The sequence below is a fragment of the Taudactylus pleione genome, unplaced genomic scaffold, assembly GCF_031769625.1.
Source record: "Taudactylus pleione unplaced genomic scaffold, aTauple2 ptg000404l, whole genome shotgun sequence".
Classification (NCBI taxonomy): domain Eukaryota; kingdom Metazoa; phylum Chordata; class Amphibia; order Anura; family Myobatrachidae; genus Taudactylus; species Taudactylus pleione.
In genome coordinates, this window is record NW_028284806.1 from 617,365 (window position 1) to 637,105 (window position 19,741).

The 19,741-nt window shown below is 46.5% G+C and overlaps 1 protein-coding gene across 4 annotated transcripts in view; it reads left to right on the top strand.

Moving 5' to 3' along the window:
• LOC148506444 (uncharacterized) overlaps nucleotides 1-19,741 on the top strand; it is a 38,337-nt gene continuing 18,596 nt past the window's right edge. Inside the window, exons 1-7 of one of the 4 annotated variants that reach the window (XM_088446751.1) lie at nucleotides 13-41; nucleotides 1,351-1,383; nucleotides 1,879-2,010; nucleotides 15,546-15,737; nucleotides 16,543-16,666; nucleotides 16,783-16,880; nucleotides 17,036-17,144. In XM_088446751.1, the coding sequence (XP_088302877.1) occupies nucleotides 1,930-2,010; nucleotides 15,546-15,737; nucleotides 16,543-16,666; nucleotides 16,783-16,880; nucleotides 17,036-17,144 (604 nt within the window). In that variant the 5' untranslated portion in view covers nucleotides 13-41; nucleotides 1,351-1,383; nucleotides 1,879-1,929. Of the gene's footprint in view, nucleotides 42-110; nucleotides 298-1,350; nucleotides 1,384-1,878; nucleotides 2,011-15,545; nucleotides 15,738-16,542; nucleotides 16,667-16,782; nucleotides 16,881-17,035; nucleotides 17,145-19,741 lie in introns of those variants that run through there. The other 3 variants (XM_088446749.1, XM_088446750.1, XM_088446752.1) reach the window with 3 other exon arrangements.

Below are 19,741 nucleotides of genomic sequence, written 5' to 3' on the forward strand. Positions count from 1 at the left end.
TATACAGAGAGGGGGGCCATTGCTGTTGCTGGCAGCAGCAGGTAATGCTATTTTATATTGAGCTCTCTTATTACACACCTCCTGCTGGGCGGACCTCTACAGTAGCCGGGTGTTGCCCAGTAGAGGGCGGGGCTTATTCCTTGCTTGTTACCAGGGTCACCCAGAATAGCCCCCCACTCCCTGTACAGTCAGTTTCCCCTGTGCCAGGCTGTGTGATGCCCCGGTCTCTGCTGCTGCCCAGGGCACCCCTCCTGTATATGAGTATATATGTTAATGCACAGGGGCACTGTATAGCCGGTATGTAGTCATTATTAGGGTTCGGTTGCAGTTAGGGTTTAGCCTAAAACACCATTGACTACAGACAGACTGCCAGCATAATATACCCAGGCTGCAATGGGAGAGGGAGTACGGAGCACCCCCATATATACTCTGTATTATATAGCAGTATTTCTCCTCCCATCTCGTTTGTGGGGGGTGGTCGGGCGAACGCAGGCGTGCCAGTGCGTCTCAGTGGCGTGCATAACTTATCCACCGCGATACCAATACGCAACCTGAGGCCTCATAGCGTGCTCTTAACTGTGCGTATGGGTCCGATGGTACTCGATTGTACCGATGTTTTCACAGTCTTGCTAACCATTACAGATGTGCGTGCAAGGTAAAGCGGGCGTCCTTATGTAGTGCTGCTGCGATCGCAATAGATTCGCTTACAATCGCACTGAACTGCGTGCGTACGCTATATTGCGTACCGTAATGAATCAGTCCCTGTGATTGCACATTACATGGCCCTTCACAGGTTTCGTTCAAGTGACCGGATTTGTTACACCTCACAACGTACATTGCATTTAGATTTATTTTTAAGGTTTCACGTACCTATAATATTTTAAGTGACACCGACACCGTTAGGCCACACTTACCTACCCTTCCGATTCGGCCGGGAGCCGCCCTAAAATTGGGTGGCGCTCCCGGCCCCCTGGAAAGGCAGGCAAGCCTCCCGACGGCCGCCGACCCCTCTGGCATCCCCCGCGGTACCCAGAGAATCCCCCGCAGCGGGGGGGGCCAGCGACGCGATTCATGCTAAATTGCGTCATTTTGGACCCACCCCCTGCTTCATAATGCCGGGAGGTGCCAAAATGACGTGATCGCGTGACCATGCCCCTGCTCCGCCCACAAATGCCTGTAAGCTGTCTGTCCCCACCCCCTTGTGCCACCACACTCCCTGCTTTGCCGATCTGATAATGATGGCAGGTATGAAGTGCTGATTGGTGCTTTTTATAGAAGTACATCGGGAACTAATGTCTGATTTTCCTTACTGAATACGTTTTCTATGTCTCCTATTTCTCTCTCTCCAAGTTCCTTTGTTAGAACATTCTCCTGCACATACAGGTAACTTTCACTTTAGATCGCTATCAGGCCAGTAATATATATTTACAGTGTTGTATATTATACAGTAATTATACATTTTTAAGTATACACTGTTATATTGTTTATTTTTAATTTTATAGCAGTACTGCTAATCCCTCAGGGCTGTCTCTTTCTAGTTATTCTTTTTAGTTTTTTTATTTTAGGAGGAGCCACTAGTATTAATATCTTTCTATTCCTCTGCTGATTTCCCATGGCCATTAGTGCTTATCTAAAATAAGTGGAATTAGTCTTTAGGTAGTAACTTCTTACTGTTATTACAAGAGTCAGTTCTTTATCTGTCCTAGAGCATCATCCTAGGTTAACGAGATTCAAAAAGTTGCAGTTGATTAGGTATAACATCATTACTAGTCAATCACAACCATTGTACACACAAATCTCAAGTTATAACAATTTGATCTCAAGTAGTTTATCTCACGAGTAACATTGCTCATATATTTTATACTTCTATTTGCATAGGTCACCTCGCCCTTAATTAGTCCCCCCAACACCAAACGTCTGCAAATCTTCATGATGGTCGAGGACAGGAGACACATGACAGAGAGGGTGTTACAGATCACCCTAGAGATCATCTACCTGCTTACTGGGGAGGTGAGGGAGTCTGGGAGTGTCACAGTGACATCACTATTATCTCTATTACTAACACAGGGACATGACTGGGGAGGTGAGGGAGTCTGGGAGTGTCACATTGACATCACTATTATCTCTATTACTAACACAGGGACATGACTGGGGAGGTGAGGGAGTCTGGGAGTGTTACAGTGACATCACTATTATCTCTATTACTAACACAGGGACATGACTGGGGAGGTGAGGGAGTCTGGGAGTGTTACAGTGACATCACTATTATCTCTATTACTAACACAGGGACATGACTGGGGAGGTGAGGGAGTCTGGGAGTGTTACAGTGACATCACTATTATCTCTATTACTAACACAGGGACATGACTGGGGAGGTGAGGGAGTCTGGGAGTGTTACAGTGACATCACTATTATCTCTATTACTAACAGGGACATGACTGGGGAGGTGAGGGAGTCTGGGAGTGTCATGGTGACATCACTATTATCTCTATTACTAACACAGGGTCCTGAATTAGGGAGGTGAGGGGAGTCTAGGAGTGTCACAGTGACATCACTCTTATCTCTATTACTAACACAGGAACCTGATTGGGGAGGTGAGGGAGTCTGGGAGTGTCACAGTGACATCACTATTATCTCTATTACTAACACAGGGACATGACTGGGGAGGTGAGGGAGTCTGGGAGTGTCACAGTGACATCACTATTATCTCTATTACTAACACAGGGACCTGACTAGGGAGGTGAGGGAGTCTGGGAGTGTCACAGTGACATCACTATTATCTCTATTATTAACACAGGGACCTGACTGGCGAGGTGATGGAGTCTGGTAGTGTTACAGTGACACCACTATTATCTCTATTACTAACACAGGGACCTGACTGGGGAGCTGAGGTGGTCTGGTAGTGTTACAGTGATATCACTATTATCTCTATTACTAACACAGGGACATGACTGGGGAGGTGAGGGAGTCTGGGAGTGTCACGGTGACATCACTATTATCTCTATTACTAACACAGGGACCTGACTTGGGAGGTGAGGGAGTCTGGGAGTGTCGCAGTGACATCACTATTATCTCTATTACTAACACAGGGACCTGACTTGGGAGGTGAGGGAGTCTGGGAGTGTCACAGTGACATCACTATTATCTCTATTACTAACACAGGGTCCTGAATTAGGGAGGTGAGGGAGTCTAGGAGTGTCACAGTGACATCACTCTTATCTCTATTACTAACACAGGAACCTGACTGGGGAGGTGAGGGAGTCTGGGAGTGTCACAGTGACATCACTATTATCTCTATTACTAACACAGGAACCTGACTGGGGAGGTGAGGGAGTCTGGGAGTGTCACAGTGACATCACTATTATCTCTATTACTAACACAGGGACATGACTGGGGAGGTGAGGGAGTCTGGGAGTGTCACAGTGACATCACTATTATCTCTATTACTAACACAGGGACCTGACTAGGGAGGTGAGGGAGTCTGGGAGTGTCACAGTGACATCACTATTATCTCTATTATTAACACAGGGACCTGACTGGGGAGGTGATGGAGTCTGGTAGTGTTACAGTGACACCACTATTATCTCTATTACTAACACAGGGACCTGACTGGGGAGCTGAGGTGGTCTGGTAGTGTTACAGTGATATCACTATTATCTCTATTACTAACACAGGGACCTGACTGGGGAGGTGAGGGAGTCTGTGAGTGTTACAGTGATATCACTATTATCTCTATTACTAACACAGGGACATGACTGGGGAGGTGAGGGAGTCTGGGAGTGTCACAGTGACATCACTATTATCTCTATTACTAACACAGGGACATGACTGGGGAGGTGAGGGAGTCTGGGAGTGTCACAGTGACATCACTATTATCTCTATTACTAACACAGGGACATGACTGGGGAGGTGAGGGAGTCTGGGAGTGTCACAGTGACATCACTATTATCTCTATTACTAACACAGGGACATGACTGGGGAGGTGAGGGAGTCTGGGAGTGTTACAGTGACATCACTATTATCTCTATTACTAGCACAGGGACATGACTGGGGAAGTGAGGGAGTCTGGGAGTGTCGCAGTGACATCACTATTATCTCTATTACTAACACAGGGACATGACTGGGGAGGTGAGGGAGTCTGGGAGTGTCATGGTGACATCACTATTATCTCTATTACTAACACAGGGACCTGACTTGGGAGGTGAGGGAGTCTGGGAGTGTCGCAGTGACATCACTATTATCTCTATTACTAGCACAGGGACCTGACTGGGGAGGTGAGGGAGTCTGGTAGTGTTACAGTGATATCACTATTATCTCTATTACTAACACAGGGACATGACTGGGGAGGTGAGGGAGTCTGGGAGTGTCACGGTGACATCACTATTATCTCTATTACTAACACAGGGACCTGACTTGGGAGGTGAGGGAGTCTGGGAGTGTCGCAGTGACATCAATATTATCTCTATTACTAACACAGGGTCCTGAATTAGGGAGGTGAGGGAGTCTAGGAGTGTCACAGTGACATCACTCTTATCTCTATTACTAACACAGGGAACTGACTGGGGGGGTGATGGAGTCTGGGAGTGTCACAGTGACATCACTATTATCTCTATTACTAACACAGGGACATGACTGGGGAGGTGAGGGAGTCTGGGAGTGTCACAGTGACATCACTATTATCTCTATTACTAACACAGGGACCTGACTAGGGAGGTGAGGGAGTCTGGGAGTGTCACAGTGACATCACTATTATCTCTATTATTAACACAGGGACCTGACTGGGGAGCTGAGGGAGTCTGGTAGTGTTACAGTGATATCACTATTATCTCTATTACTAACACAGGGACATGACTGGGGAGGTGAGGGAGTCTGGGAGTGTCACGGTGACATCACTATTATCTCTATTACTAACACAGGGACCTGACTTGGGAGGTGAGGGAGTCTGGGAGTGTCGCAGTGACATCACTATTATCTCTATTACTAACACAGGGACCTGACTTGGGAGGTGAGGGAGTCTGGGAGTGTCACAGTGACATCACTATTATCTCTATTACTAACACAGGGTCCTGAATTAGGGAGGTGAGGGAGTCTAGGAGTGTCACAGTGACATCACTCTTATCTCTATTACTAACACAGGAACCTGACTGGGGAGGTGAGGGAGTCTGGGAGTGTCACAGTGACATCACTATTATCTCTATTACTAACACAGGGACATGACTGGGGAGGTGAGGGAGTCTGGGAGTGTCACAGTGACATCACTATTATCTCTATTACTAACACAGGGACCTGACTAGGGAGGTGAGGGAGTCTGGGAGTGTCACAGTGACATCACTATTATTAACACAGGGACCTGACTGGGGAGGTGATGGAGTCTGGTAGTGTTACAGTGACACCACTATTATCTCTATTACTAACAGAGGGACCTGACTGGGGAGCTGAGGTGGTCTGGTAGTGTTACAGTGATATCACTATTATCTCTATTACTAACACAGGGACCTGACTGGGGAGGTGAGGGAGTCTGTGAGTGTTACAGTGATATCACTATTATCTCTATTACTAACACAGGGACATGACTGGGGAGGTGAGGGAGTCTGGGAGTGTCACAGTGACATCACTATTATCTCTATTACTAACACAGGGACATGACTGGGGAGGTGAGGGAGTCTGGGAGTGTCACAGTGACATCACTATTATCTCTATTACTAACACAGGGACATGACTGGGGAGGTGAGGGAGTCAGGGAGTGTCACAGTGACATCACTATTATCTCTATTACTAACACAGGGACATGACTGGGGAGGTGAGGGAGTCTGGGAGTGTTACAGTGACATCACTATTATCTCTATTACTAGCACAGGGACATGACTGCGGAGGTGAGGGAGTCTGGGTGTGTCATGGTGACATCACTATTATCTCTATTACTAACACAGGGACCTGACTTGGGAGGTGAGGGAGTCTGGGAGTGTCGCAGTGACATCACTATTATCTCTATTACTAGCACAGGGACCTGACTGGGGAGGTGAGGGAGTCTGGTAGTGTTACAGTGATATCACTATTATCTCTATTACTAACACAGGGACATGACTGGGGAGGTGAGGGAGTCTGGGAGTGTCACGGTGACATCACTATTATCTCTATTACTAACACAGGGACCTGACTTGGGAGGTGAGGGAGTCTGGGAGTGTCGCAGTGACATCACTATTATCTCTATTACTAACACAGGGACCTGACTGGGGAGGTGAGGGAGTCTGGGAGTGTCACAGTGACATCACTATTATCTCTATTACTAACACAGGGTCCTGAATTAGGGAGGTGAGGGAGTCTAGGAGTGTCACAGTGACATCACTCTTATCTCTATTACTAACACAGGAACCTTACTGGGGAGGTGAGGGAGTCTGGGAGTGTCACAGTGACATCACTATTATCTCTATTACTAACACAGGGACCTGACTAGGGAGGTGAGGGAGTCTGGGAGTGTCACAGTGACATCACTATTATCTCTATTATTAACACAGGGACCTGACTGGGGAGGTGATGGAGTCTGGTAGTGTTACAGTGACACCACTATTATCTCTATTACTAACACAGGGACCTGACTGGGGAGCTGAGGTGGTCTGGTAGTGTTACAGTGATATCACTATTATCTATATTACTAACACAGGGACCTGACTGGGGAGGTGAGGGAGTCTGGGAGTGTTACAGTGATATCACTATTATCTCTATTACTAACACAGGGACATGACTGGGGAGGTGAGGGAGTCTGGGAGTGTCACAGTGACATCACTATTATCTCTATTACTAACACAGGGACATGACTGGGGAGGTGAGGGAGTCTGGGAGTGTCACAGTGACATCACTATTATCTCTATTACTAACACAGGGACCTGACTGGGGTGGTGAGGGAGTCTGGTAGTGTTACAGTGATATCACTATTATCTCTATTACTAACACAGGGTCCTGAATTAGGGAGGTGAGGGAGTCTAGGAGTGTCACAGTGACATCACTCTTATCTCTATTACTAACACAGGAACTGACTGGGGGGGTGATGGAGTCTGGGAGTGTCACAGTGACATCACTATTATCTCTATTACTAACACAGGGACATGACTGGGGAGGTGAGGGAGTCTGGGAGTGTCACAGTGACATCACTATTATCTCTATTACTAACACAGGGACCTGACTAGGGAGGTGAGAGAGTCTGGGAGTGTCACAGTGACATCACTATTATCTCTATTATTAACACAGGGACCTGACTGGGGAGGTGATGGAGTCTGGTAGTGTTACAGTGACACCACTATTATCTCTATTACTAACACAGGGACCTGACTGGGGAGGTGAGGGAGTCTGGGAGTGTCACGGTGATATCACTATTATCTCTATTACTAACACAGGGACATGACTGGGGAGGTGAGGGAGTCTGGGAGTGTCGCAGTGACATCACTATTATCTCTATTACTAACACAGGGACCTGACTTGGGAGGTGAGGGAGTCTGGGAGTGTCACAGTGACATCACTATTATCTCTATTACTAACACAGGAACCTGACTGGGGAGGTGAGGGAGTCTGGGAGTGTCACAGTGACATCACTATTATCTCTATTACTAACACAGGGACATGACTGGGGAGGTGAGGGAGTCTGGGAGTGTCACAGTGACATCACTATTATCTCTATTACTAACACAGGGACCTGACTAGGGAGGTGAGGGAGTCTGGGAGTGTCACAGTGACATCACTATTATTAACACAGGGACCTGACTGGGGAGGTGATGGAGTCTGGTAGTGACACCACTATTATCTCTATTACTAACAGAGGGACCTGACTGGGGAGCTGAGGTGGTCTGGTAGTGTTACAGTGATATCACTATTATCTCTATTACTAACACAGGGACCTGACTGGGGAGGTGAGGGAGTCTGTGAGTGTTACAGTGATATCACTATTATCTCTATTACTAACACAGGGACATGACTGGGGAGGTGAGGGAGTCTGGGAGTGTCACAGTGACATCACTATTATCTCTATTACTAACACAGGGACATGACTGGGGAGGTGAGGGAGTCTGGGAGTGTCACAGTGACATCACTATTATCTCTATTACTAACACAGGGACATGACTGGGGAGGTGAGGGAGTCAGGGAGTGTCACAGTGACATCACTATTATCTCTATTACTAACACAGGGACATGACTGGGGAGGTGAGGGAGTCTGGGAGTGTTACAGTGACATCACTATTATCTCTATTACTAGCACAGGGACATGACTGGGGAGGTGAGGGAGTCTGGGTGTGTCATGGTGACATCACTATTATCTCTATTACTAACACAGGGACCTGACTTGGGAGGTGAGGGAGTCTGGGAGTGTCGCAGTGACATCACTATTATCTCTATTACTAGCACAGGGACCTGACTGGGGAGGTGAGGGAGTCTGGTAGTGTTACAATGATATCACTATTATCTCTATTACTAACAGGGACATGACTGGGGAGGTGAGGGAGTCTGGGAGTGTCACGGTGACATCACTATTATCTCTATTACTAACACAGGGACCTGACTTGGGAGGTGAGGGAGTCTGGGAGTGTCGCAGTGACATCACTATTATCTCTATTACTAACACAGGGACCTGACTGGGGAGGTGAGGGAGTCTGGGAGTGTCACAGTGACATCACTATTATCTCTATTACTAACACAGGGTCCTGAATTAGGGAGGTGAGGGAGTCTAGGAGTGTCACAGTGACATCACTCTTATCTCTATTACTAACACAGGAACCTTACTGGGGAGGTGAGGGAGTCTGGGAGTGTCACAGTGACATCACTATTATCTCTATTACTAACACAGGGACCTGACTTGGGAGGTGAGGGAGTCTGGGAGTGTCGCAGTGACATCACTATTATCTCTATTACTAACACAGGGACCTGACTGGGGAGGTGAGGGAGTCTGGGAGTGTCACAGTGACATCACTATTATCTCTATTACTAACACAGGGTCCTGAATTAGGGAGGTGAGGGAGTCTAGGAGTGTCACAGTGACATCACTCTTATCTCTATTACTAACACAGGAACCTTACTGGGGAGGTGAGGGAGTCTGGGAGTGTCACAGTGACATCACTATTATCTCTATTACTAACACAGGGACCTGACTAGGGAGGTGAGGGAGTCTGGGAGTGTCACAGTGACATCACTATTATCTCTATTATTAACACAGGGACCTGACTGGGGAGGTGATGGAGTCTGGTAGTGTTACAGTGACACCACTATTATCTCTATTACTAACACAGGGACCTGACTGGGGAGCTGAGGTGGTCTGGTAGTGTTACAGTGATATCACTATTATCTATATTACTAACACAGGGACCTGACTGGGGAGGTGAGGGAGTCTGGGAGTGTTACAGTGATATCACTATTATCTCTATTACTAACACAGGGACATGACTGGGGAGGTGAGGGAGTCTGGGAGTGTCACAGTGACATCACTATTATCTCTATTACTAACACAGGGACATGACTGGGGAGGTGAGGGAGTCTGGGAGTGTCACAGTGACATCACTATTATCTCTATTACTAACACAGGGACCTGACTGGGGAGGTGAGGGAGTCTGGTAGTGTTACAGTGATATCACTATTATCTCTATTACTAACACAGGGTCCTGAATTAGGGAGGTGAGGGAGTCTAGGAGTGTCACAGTGACATCACTCTTATCTCTATTACTAACACAGGGAACTGACTGGGGGGGTGATGGAGTCTGGGAGTGTCACAGTGACATCACTATTATCTCTATTACTAACACAGGGACATGACTGGGGAGGTGAGGGAGTCTGGGAGTGTCACAGTGACATCACTATTATCTCTATTACTAACACAGGGACCTGACTAGGGAGGTGAGGGAGTCTGGGAGTGTCACAGTGACATCACTATTATCTCTATTATTAACACAGGGACCTGACTGGGGAGGTGATGGAGTCTGGTAGTGTTACAGTGACACCACTATTATCTCTATTACTAACACAGGGACCTGACTGGGGAGGTGAGGGAGTCTGGGAGTGTCACGGTGATATCACTATTATCTCTATTACTAACACAGGGACATGACTGGGGAGGTGAGGGAGTCTGGGAGTGTCGCAGTGACATCACTATTATCTCTATTACTAACACAGGGACCTGACTTGGGAGGTGAGGGAGTCTGGGAGTGTCACAGTGACATCACTATTATCTCTATTACTAACACAGGAACCTGACTGGGGAGGTGAGGGAGTCTGGGAGTGTCACAGTGACATCACTATTATCTCTATTACTAACACAGGGACATGACTGGGGAGGTGAGGGAGTCTGGGAGTGTCACAGTGACATCACTATTATCTCTATTACTAACACAGGGACCTGACTAGGGAGGTGAGGGAGTCTGGGAGTGTCACAGTGACATCACTATTATTAACACAGGGACCTGACTGGGGAGGTGATGGAGTCTGGTAGTGACACCACTATTATCTCTATTACTAACAGAGGGACCTGACTGGGGAGCTGAGGTGGTCTGCTAGTGTTACAGTGATATCACTATTATCTCTATTACTAACACAGGGACATGACTGGGGAGGTGAGGGAGTCTGGGAGTGTCACAGTGACATCACTATTATCTCTATTACTAACACAGGGACATGACTGGGGAGGTGAGGGAGTCTGGGAGTGTCACAGTGACATCACTATTATCTCTATTACTAACACAGGGACATGACTGGGGAGGTGAGGGAGTCAGGGAGTGTCACAGTGACATCACTATTATCTCTATTACTAACACAGGGACATGACTGGGGAGGTGAGGGAGTCTGGGAGTGTTACAGTGACATCACTATTATCTCTATTACTAGCACAGGGACATGACTGGGGAGGTGAGGGAGTCTGGGTGTGTCATGGTGACATCACTATTATCTCTATTACTAACACAGGGACCTGACTTGGGAGGTGAGGGAGTCTGGGAGTGTCGCAGTGACATCACTATTATCTCTATTACTAGCACAGGGACCTGACTGGGGAGGTGAGGGAGTCTGGTAGTGTTACAGTGATATCACTATTATCTCTATTACTAACACAGGGACATGACTGGGGAGGTGAGGGAGTCTGGGAGTGTCACGGTGACATCACTATTATCTCTATTACTAACACAGGGACCTGACTTGGGAGGTGAGGGAGTCTGGGAGTGTCGCAGTGACATCACTATTATCTCTATTACTAACACAGGGACCTGACTGGGGAGGTGAGGGAGTCTGGGAGTGTCACAGTGACATCACTATTATCTCTATTACTAACACAGGGTCCTGAATTAGGGAGGTGAGGGAGTCTAGGAGTGTCACAGTGACATCACTCTTATCTCTATTACTAACACAGGAACCTTACTGGGGAGGTGAGGGAGTCTGGGAGTGTCACAGTGACATCACTATTATCTCTATTACTAACACAGGGACCTGACTAGGGAGGTGAGGGAGTCTGGGAGTGTCACAGTGACATCACTATTATCTCTATTATTAACACAGGGACCTGACTGGGGAGGTGATGGAGTCTGGTAGTGTTACAGTGACACCACTATTATCTCTATTACTAACACAGGGACCTGACTGGGGAGGTGAGGGAGTCTGGTAGTGTTACAGTGATATCACTATTATCTCTATTACTAACACAGGGACATGACTGGGGAGGTGAGGGAGTCTGGGTGTGTCATGGTGACATCACTATTATCTCTATTACTAACACAGGGACCTGACTTGGGAGGTGTGGGAGTCTGGGAGTGTCGCAGTGACATCACTATTATCTCTATTACTAGCACAGGGACCTGACTGGGGAGGTGAGGGAGTCTGGTAGTGTTACAGTGATATCACTATTATCTCTATTACTAACACAGGGACATGACTGGGGAGGTGAGGGAGTCTGGGAGTGTCGCAGTGACATCACTATTATCTCTATTACTAACACAGGGACCTGACTGGGGAGGTGAGGGAGTCTGGGAGTGTCACAGTGACATCACTATTATCTCTATTACTAACACAGGGTCCTGAATTAGGGAGGTGAGGGAGTCTAGGAGTGTCACAGTGACATCACTCTTATCTCTATTACTAACACAGGAACCTTACTGGGGAGGTGAGGGAGTCTGGGAGTGTCACAGTGACATCACTATTATCTCTATTACTAACACAGGGACCTGACTAGGGAGGTGAGGGAGTCTGGGAGTGTCACAGTGACATCACTATTATCTCTATTATTAACACAGGGACCTGACTGGGGAGGTGATGGAGTCTGGTAGTGTTACAGTGACACCACTATTATCTCTATTACTAACACAGGGACCTGACTGGGGAGCTGAGGTGGTCTGGTAGTGTTACAGTGATATCACTATTATCTATATTACTAACACAGGGACCTGACTGGGGAGGTGAGGGAGTCTGGGAGTGTTACAGTGATATCACTATTATCTCTATTACTAACACAGGGACATGACTGGGGAGGTGAGGGAGTCTGGGAGTGTCACAGTGACATCACTATTATCTCTATTACTAACACAGGGACATGACTGGGGAGGTGAGGGAGTCTGGGAGTGTCACAGTGACATCACTATTATCTCTATTACTAACACAGGGACCTGACTGGGGAGGTGAGGGAGTCTGGTAGTGTTACAGTGATATCACTATTATCTCTATTACTAACACAGGGACCTGACTTGGGAGGTGAGGGAGTCTGGGAGTGTCGCAGTGACATCACTATTATCTCTATTACTAGCACAGGGACCTGACTGGGGAGGTGAGGGAGTCTGGTAGTGTTACAGTGATATCACTATTATCTCTATTACTAACACAGGGACATGACTGGGGAGGTGAGGGAGTCTGGGAGTGTCACGGTGACATCACTATTATCTCTATTACTAACACAGGGACCTGACTTGGGAGGTGAGGGAGTCTGGGAGTGTCGCAGTGACATCACTATTATCTCTATTACTAACACAGGGTCCTGAATTAGGGAGGTGAGGGAGTCTAGGAGTGTCACAGTGACATCACTCTTATCTCTATTACTAACACAGGGAACTGACTTGGGGGGTGATGGAGTCTGGGAGTGTCACAGTGACATCACTATTATCTCTATTACTAACACAGGGACATGACTGGGGAGGTGAGGGAGTCTGGGAGTGTCACAGTGACATCACTATTATCTCTATTACTAACACAGGGACCTGACTAGGGAGGTGAGGGAGTCTGGGAGTGTCACAGTGACATCACTATTATCTCTATTATTAACACAGGGACCTGACTGGGGAGGTGATGGAGTCTGGTAGTGTTACAGTGACACCACTATTATCTCTATTACTAACACAGGGACCTGACTGGGGAGCTGAGGGAGTCTGGTAGTGTTACAGTGATATCACTATTATCTCTATTACTAACACAGGGACATGACTGGGGAGGTGAGGGAGTCTGGGAGTGTCACGGTGACATCACTATTATCTCTATTACTAACACAGGGACCTGACTTGGGAGGTGAGGGAGTCTGGGAGTGTCGCAGTGACATCACTATTATCTCTATTACTAACACAGGAACCTGACTGGGGAGGTGAGGGAGTCTGGGAGTGTCACAGTGACATCACTATTATCTCTATTACTAACACAGGGACATGACTGGGGAGGTGAGGGAGTCTGGGAGTGTCACAGTGACATCACTATTATCTCTATTACTAACACAGGGACCTGACTAGGGAGGTGAGGGAGTCTGGGAGTGTCACAGTGACATCACTATTATTAACACAGGGACCTGACTGGGGAGGTGATGGAGTCTGGTAGTGTTACAGTGACACCACTATTATCTCTATTACTAACAGAGGGACCTGACTGGGGAGCTGAGGTGGTCTGGTAGTGTTACAGTGACATCACTATTATCTCTATTACTAGCACAGGGACATGACTGGGGAGGTGAGGGAGTCTGGGTGTGTCATGGTGACATCACTATTATCTCTATTACTAACACAGGGACCTGACTTGGGAGGTGAGGGAGTCTGGGAGTGTCGCAGTGACATCACTATTATCTCTATTACTAGCACAGGGACCTGACTGGGGAGGTGAGGGAGTCTGGTAGTGTTACAGTGATATCACTATTATCTCTATTACTAACACAGGGACATGACTGGGGAGGTGAGGGAGTCTGGGAGTGTCACGGTGACATCACTATTATCTCTATTACTAACACAGGGACCTGACTTGGGAGGTGAGGGAGTCTGGGAGTGTCGCAGTGACATCACTATTATCTCTATTACTAACACAGGGACCTGACTGGGGAGGTGAGGGAGTCTGGGAGTGTCACAGTGACATCACTATTATCTCTATTACTAACACAGGGTCCTGAATTAGGGAGGTGAGGGAGTCTAGGAGTGTCACAGTGACATCACTCTTATCTCTATTACTAACACAGGAACCTTACTGGGGAGGTGAGGGAGTCTGGGAGTGTCACAGTGACATCACTATTATCTCTATTACTAACACAGGGACCTGACTAGGGAGGTGAGGGAGTCTGGGAGTGTCACAGTGACATCACTATTATCTCTATTATTAACACAGGGACCTGACTGGGGAGGTGATGGAGTCTGGTAGTGTTACAGTGACACCACTATTATCTCTATTACTAACACAGGGACCTGACTGGGGAGCTGAGGTGGTCTGGTAGTGTTACAGTGATATCACTATTATCTCTATTACTAACACAGGGACCTGACTGGGGAGGTGAGGGAGTCTGGGAGTGTTACAGTGATATCACTATTATCTCTATTACTAACACAGGGACATGACTGGGGAGGTGAGGGAGTCTGGGAGTGTCACAGTGACATCACTATTATCTCTATTACTAACACAGGGACATGACTGGGGAGGTGAGGGAGTCTGGGAGTGTTACAGTGACATCACTATTATCCCTATTACTAGCACAGGGACATGACTGGGGAGGTGAGGGAGTCTGGGAGTGTCATGGTGACATCACTATTATCTCTATTACTAACACAGGGACCTGACTTGGGAGGTGAGGGAGTCTGGGAGTGTTACAGTGACATCACTATTATCCCTATTACTAGCACAGGGACATGACTGGGGAGGTGAGGGAGTCTGGGAGTGTCGCAGTGACATCACTATTATCTCTATTACTAACACAGGGACATGACTGGGGAGGTGAGGGAGTGTCACAGTGACATCACTATTATCTCTATTACTAACACAGGGACCTGACTAGGGAGGTGAGGGAGTCTGGGAGTGTCACAGTGACATCACTATTATCTCTATTATTAACACAGGGACCTGACTGGGGAGGTGATGGATTCTGGTAGTGTTACAGTGATATCACTATTATCTCTATTACTAACACAGGACCTGACTGGGGAGGTGAGGGAGTCTGGGAGTGTCACAGTGACATCACTATAATCTCTATTACTAGTGTTGCAGGACATCATTTATGTCCGTTCATTATTACTATAAATATGACTGGAGAGGTGAGGGGTTCTGGGAATGTCATATGATCACTATGTTTTAATACACAGGATTACACAGTATTGAAGAAGACATCTGGGGAGTGTGAGACACCCAGCAGCCATCCCTGTGTGTCAGGAGGACTGAGCACGACCCAGAGCCTCATCACAGTGCCTCCCCCTCACTCACTGATACACGAGAGACACAATGACCAGAAGATCCTGGAACTCACCAACAAGATCATTCAGCTGCTGATTGGAGAGGTGACTGCTTGCAATGGGACATTATGCAGTAACACCAGGGGATGTGTCTGGCTGATGACTGGAGAGGTGACTGCTGGGAATGGGACATTATACAGTAACACCAGGGGATGTGTCTGGGTGATGACTGGAGAGGTGACTGCTGGGAAGGGGACATTATACAGTAACACCAGGGGATGTGTCTGAGTGATGACTGGAGAGGTGACTGCTGGGAATGTGACATTATACAGTAACACCAGGGGATGTGTCTGGGTGATGACTGGAGAGGTGACTGCTGGGAAGGGGACATTATACAGTAACACCAGGGGATGTGTCTGGGTGATGACTGGAGAGGTGACTGCTGGGAATGTGACATTATACAGTAACACCAGGGGATGTGTCTGGGTGATGACTGGAGAGGTGACTGCCGGGAATGGGACATTATACAGTAACACCAGGGGATGTGTCTGGGTGATGACTGGAGAGGTGACTGCTGGGAATGGGACATTGTACAGTAACACCAGGGGATGTGTCTGAGTGATGACTGGAGAGGTGACTGCTGGGAATGGGACATTATACAGTAACACCAGGGGATGTGTCTGAGTGATGACTGGAGAGGTGACTGCTGGGAATGGGACATTATACAGTAACACCAGGGGATGTGTCTGGGTGATGACTGGAGAGGTGACTGCTGGGAATGGGACATTATACAGTAACACCAGGGGGTGTGTCTGGGTGATGACTGGAGAGGTGACTGCTGGGAATGGGACATTATACAGTAACACCAGGGGATGTGACTGGGTGATGACTGTATCATTGTGTGTGTCAGGTTCCTATAAGGTGTGAGGACGTCACTGTCTATTTCTCCATGGAGGAGTGGGAGTATATAGAAGGACACAGGGGTCTGTACAAGGACGTGATGATGGAGAATCACCGGCCCCTCACATCACTGGGTAAGAGGAGACTGTCATGTATTGTAATGGGGAGAGCAGCTATGGGGCCACCTATATACACATCATCTGATAATCACATATATACAATGTAATCAGTCACTGTGTGTCTCCTACAGATGGAGCCAGTAACAGGAATACCCCAGAGAGATGTCCCTGTCCTCTTTATTCCCAGGATGATACAGAGGAGAATCACAGTGTCCCACAGGAGGATCAGGTAGGTGGAACTGGGGATCTCACCAACTACTGGAATTATCTAGTTATTATACATAGTGAACATGTTTAATTAGCAAGTGGTTGTACTAAAGTGGATGTTCCTTGAACCTCAGGCCTCAGATGTGAATATTATATTATTGTTTGTGGGGCATTTAGGGAGAAGATCTGATTGTTATTAAAATAGAAGATCTAAAGGCGGAAGAGATGTACGAGAGAGGTGATCTGCTGTATAAGGAGGAGGAAATCGTTACAGATACTATAATAGGTGAGTGGTAACCATTAAACTAGTTAGGTACATATATATTTAAACTGACTCAGTGTTCCTAATTTGAGCTCTGTACGCCACCACAGTGGATTTGAAATTAAACAATAGAGATGCAATTGAAGTGCAGACCTTCAGCTTTAATTCAAGGGGTTGACCTAAAATATTGTATGAAACAGGAACTGCAGCCATTTTTATACACCGCCCCCTAGTGTTCATTCTAGCACCCTGCAAGTAATCATATTTTAATTTTGAAGGGTAACATTTTATACGTGGCGTATCGCTGCAGCTACAGTAGTAGTCTAAAATGTTGCCCTTCAAAATTAAAATATGCCCTCCTCACTGATTACATGCATGGTGCTAGAATGAACACTAGTCCCCTGTTAACAGGGGCTCAAGTTTAATTGGTCAAATTGAGATAATCATAAATAAAATGTTCATTTTTGATACTTTGTGGAGAATCCTTTGCAGGCAATTACTGTCTGGAGTATGGGACCCACGGACATCACCGAATGCTGGATTTCCGCCTTTGTTATGCTTTGCCAGGCCATTTAATGCAGCTGTCTTCGGTGGTTTTTTGTTTTTTTGGATCTTTCTGCCTTTAGTTTTGCCTCCAGCAAGTGAAATGCATGCTTGATCGGGTTGAGATCAGGTGACTGTCTCGGCCACTGCAGAATATTCCACTTCTTTACCTTAAAAGCCTCCCGGGTTGCTTTTGCAGTGTGTTTGGGTCATTGTCCATCTGTACTGTGAACCACTGTCCAATCAACATGGCTGAGTCTGAGCAGACAGTATATCCCTATCCTATACAATTCAGAATTCATCCGGATTCTTCTATCACATCATCAATAAACACTAGTAACCCAGTGCCATTGGAAGCCGTGCATGTCCATGCCATCATACTGGCTCCACCGTGTGTTATAAATGAGGTGGTATTCTTCGAATCATGAGCCATTCCAAGCCTTCTCCATGCTTTTTTCTTTCCATCATTCTGGTACAGGTTGATCTTAGTTTAATTTGTCCATAGAATATGGTTCCAGACCTGGGCTGGCTTTTTTAGATGTTTTTGGCAAAGTCTTATCTGGTCTTTCTATTTTTGATGCTTATGAATGGTTTGCACCTTGTGGGGAACCCTCTGTACTTGTTCTCTCTCTGGTAGACTTGGATAATGATATACCTACCTCCTGGAGAGTGTTCTTCACTTGGCTGGATGTTGTGAAGGGGTCTTTTTTTACCATGGATCCTGTAATCATCCACCACTGTTGTAGACGTCCATCACATCCACCACTGTTATAGACGTCCATCACATCAAACCACTGTTGTAGACTACCATCACATCCACCACTGTTGCAGACGTCCATCACATCAAACCACTGTTATAGACGTTCATCACATCCACCACTATTGTATACGATCACATCAAACCACTGTTGTAGACGTCCATCACTGTTGTAGACGTCCATCACATCAAACCACTATTGTAGACGTCCATCACATCTACTACTGTTGTAGACGTCCATCACATCAAACCACTGTTGTTGGCGTCCATCACGTCAAACCACTGTTGTAGGCGTCTATCACGTCAAACCACTGTTGTAGACGTGCATCACGTCAAACGACGTCCATCACGTCAAACCACTGTTGTAGACGTCCATCACGTCAAACCACTGTTGTAGACGTGCATCACGTCAAACCACTGTTGTAGACGTCCACCACATCCACCACTGATGTAGACATCCAGGCCTATTTGTGCTGCCGAGCTCGCCAGTACGCTCTTTTTTTCTCGGAATGTACCAAACTGTTGCTTGCATTGAGAGCTACTTTGACCGCATGTTGTGGGTTCACAGCAACAGCTTCCAAATGCAAATGCCACCCTTGGAATCAGCTCCAGGCCTTTCGTCTGCTTAGTGATAAACAAATAACGAAGGTATAGCCCTACCTGTCCTTGAGGAAGCTTCTGAGTCAATTGTCCAATTACTTTTGGTCTCTTGAAAAAGAGTGTACTTCATATTAAACAGTTGTAGTTCCCAAACCCTTCTTCCAAGTTGAAAGTGACTATCATCAAATTTAAAACTGACAGACTGCACTTTAAAACCATACTTACTATTTAATATATGTAACTTCAATATGTTTAGGTAATCAGCTAAAATAGCAAATATTATGTCAGTGTCCAAATATATATATGGACCTAACTGTATATATAATATTCACATTTTATCCTTGTGCAGTCATCACAAAAATTACTTATTGTAAACCGTCCTATGTCATCCACTTGATATATAATTTATCACCTACTTGTGTAATATAATGTATAATCACCCACTTATGTAATATAAGTTATATCACCCAATTGTGTAATACATCAAGTTGTGCTGAGAGGACGTCCCCACTCAGAACTGACTTATATACACTATCAGGTGTTAACAGTGTTTTTTTTATCCCTTATAAGTTTAGATTTTTCCCCCTTAACTGTAGAGAAATACTTCTTGCAAAGAAACAGCAGCAAGGGGTGGGTAGTCTTCATTCTAGCACCCTGCCATGGTCACAACCCTTGCAGTCCCTCTTTCCTGCCTGGGGAATCACTCTATGCTCTAATGCTT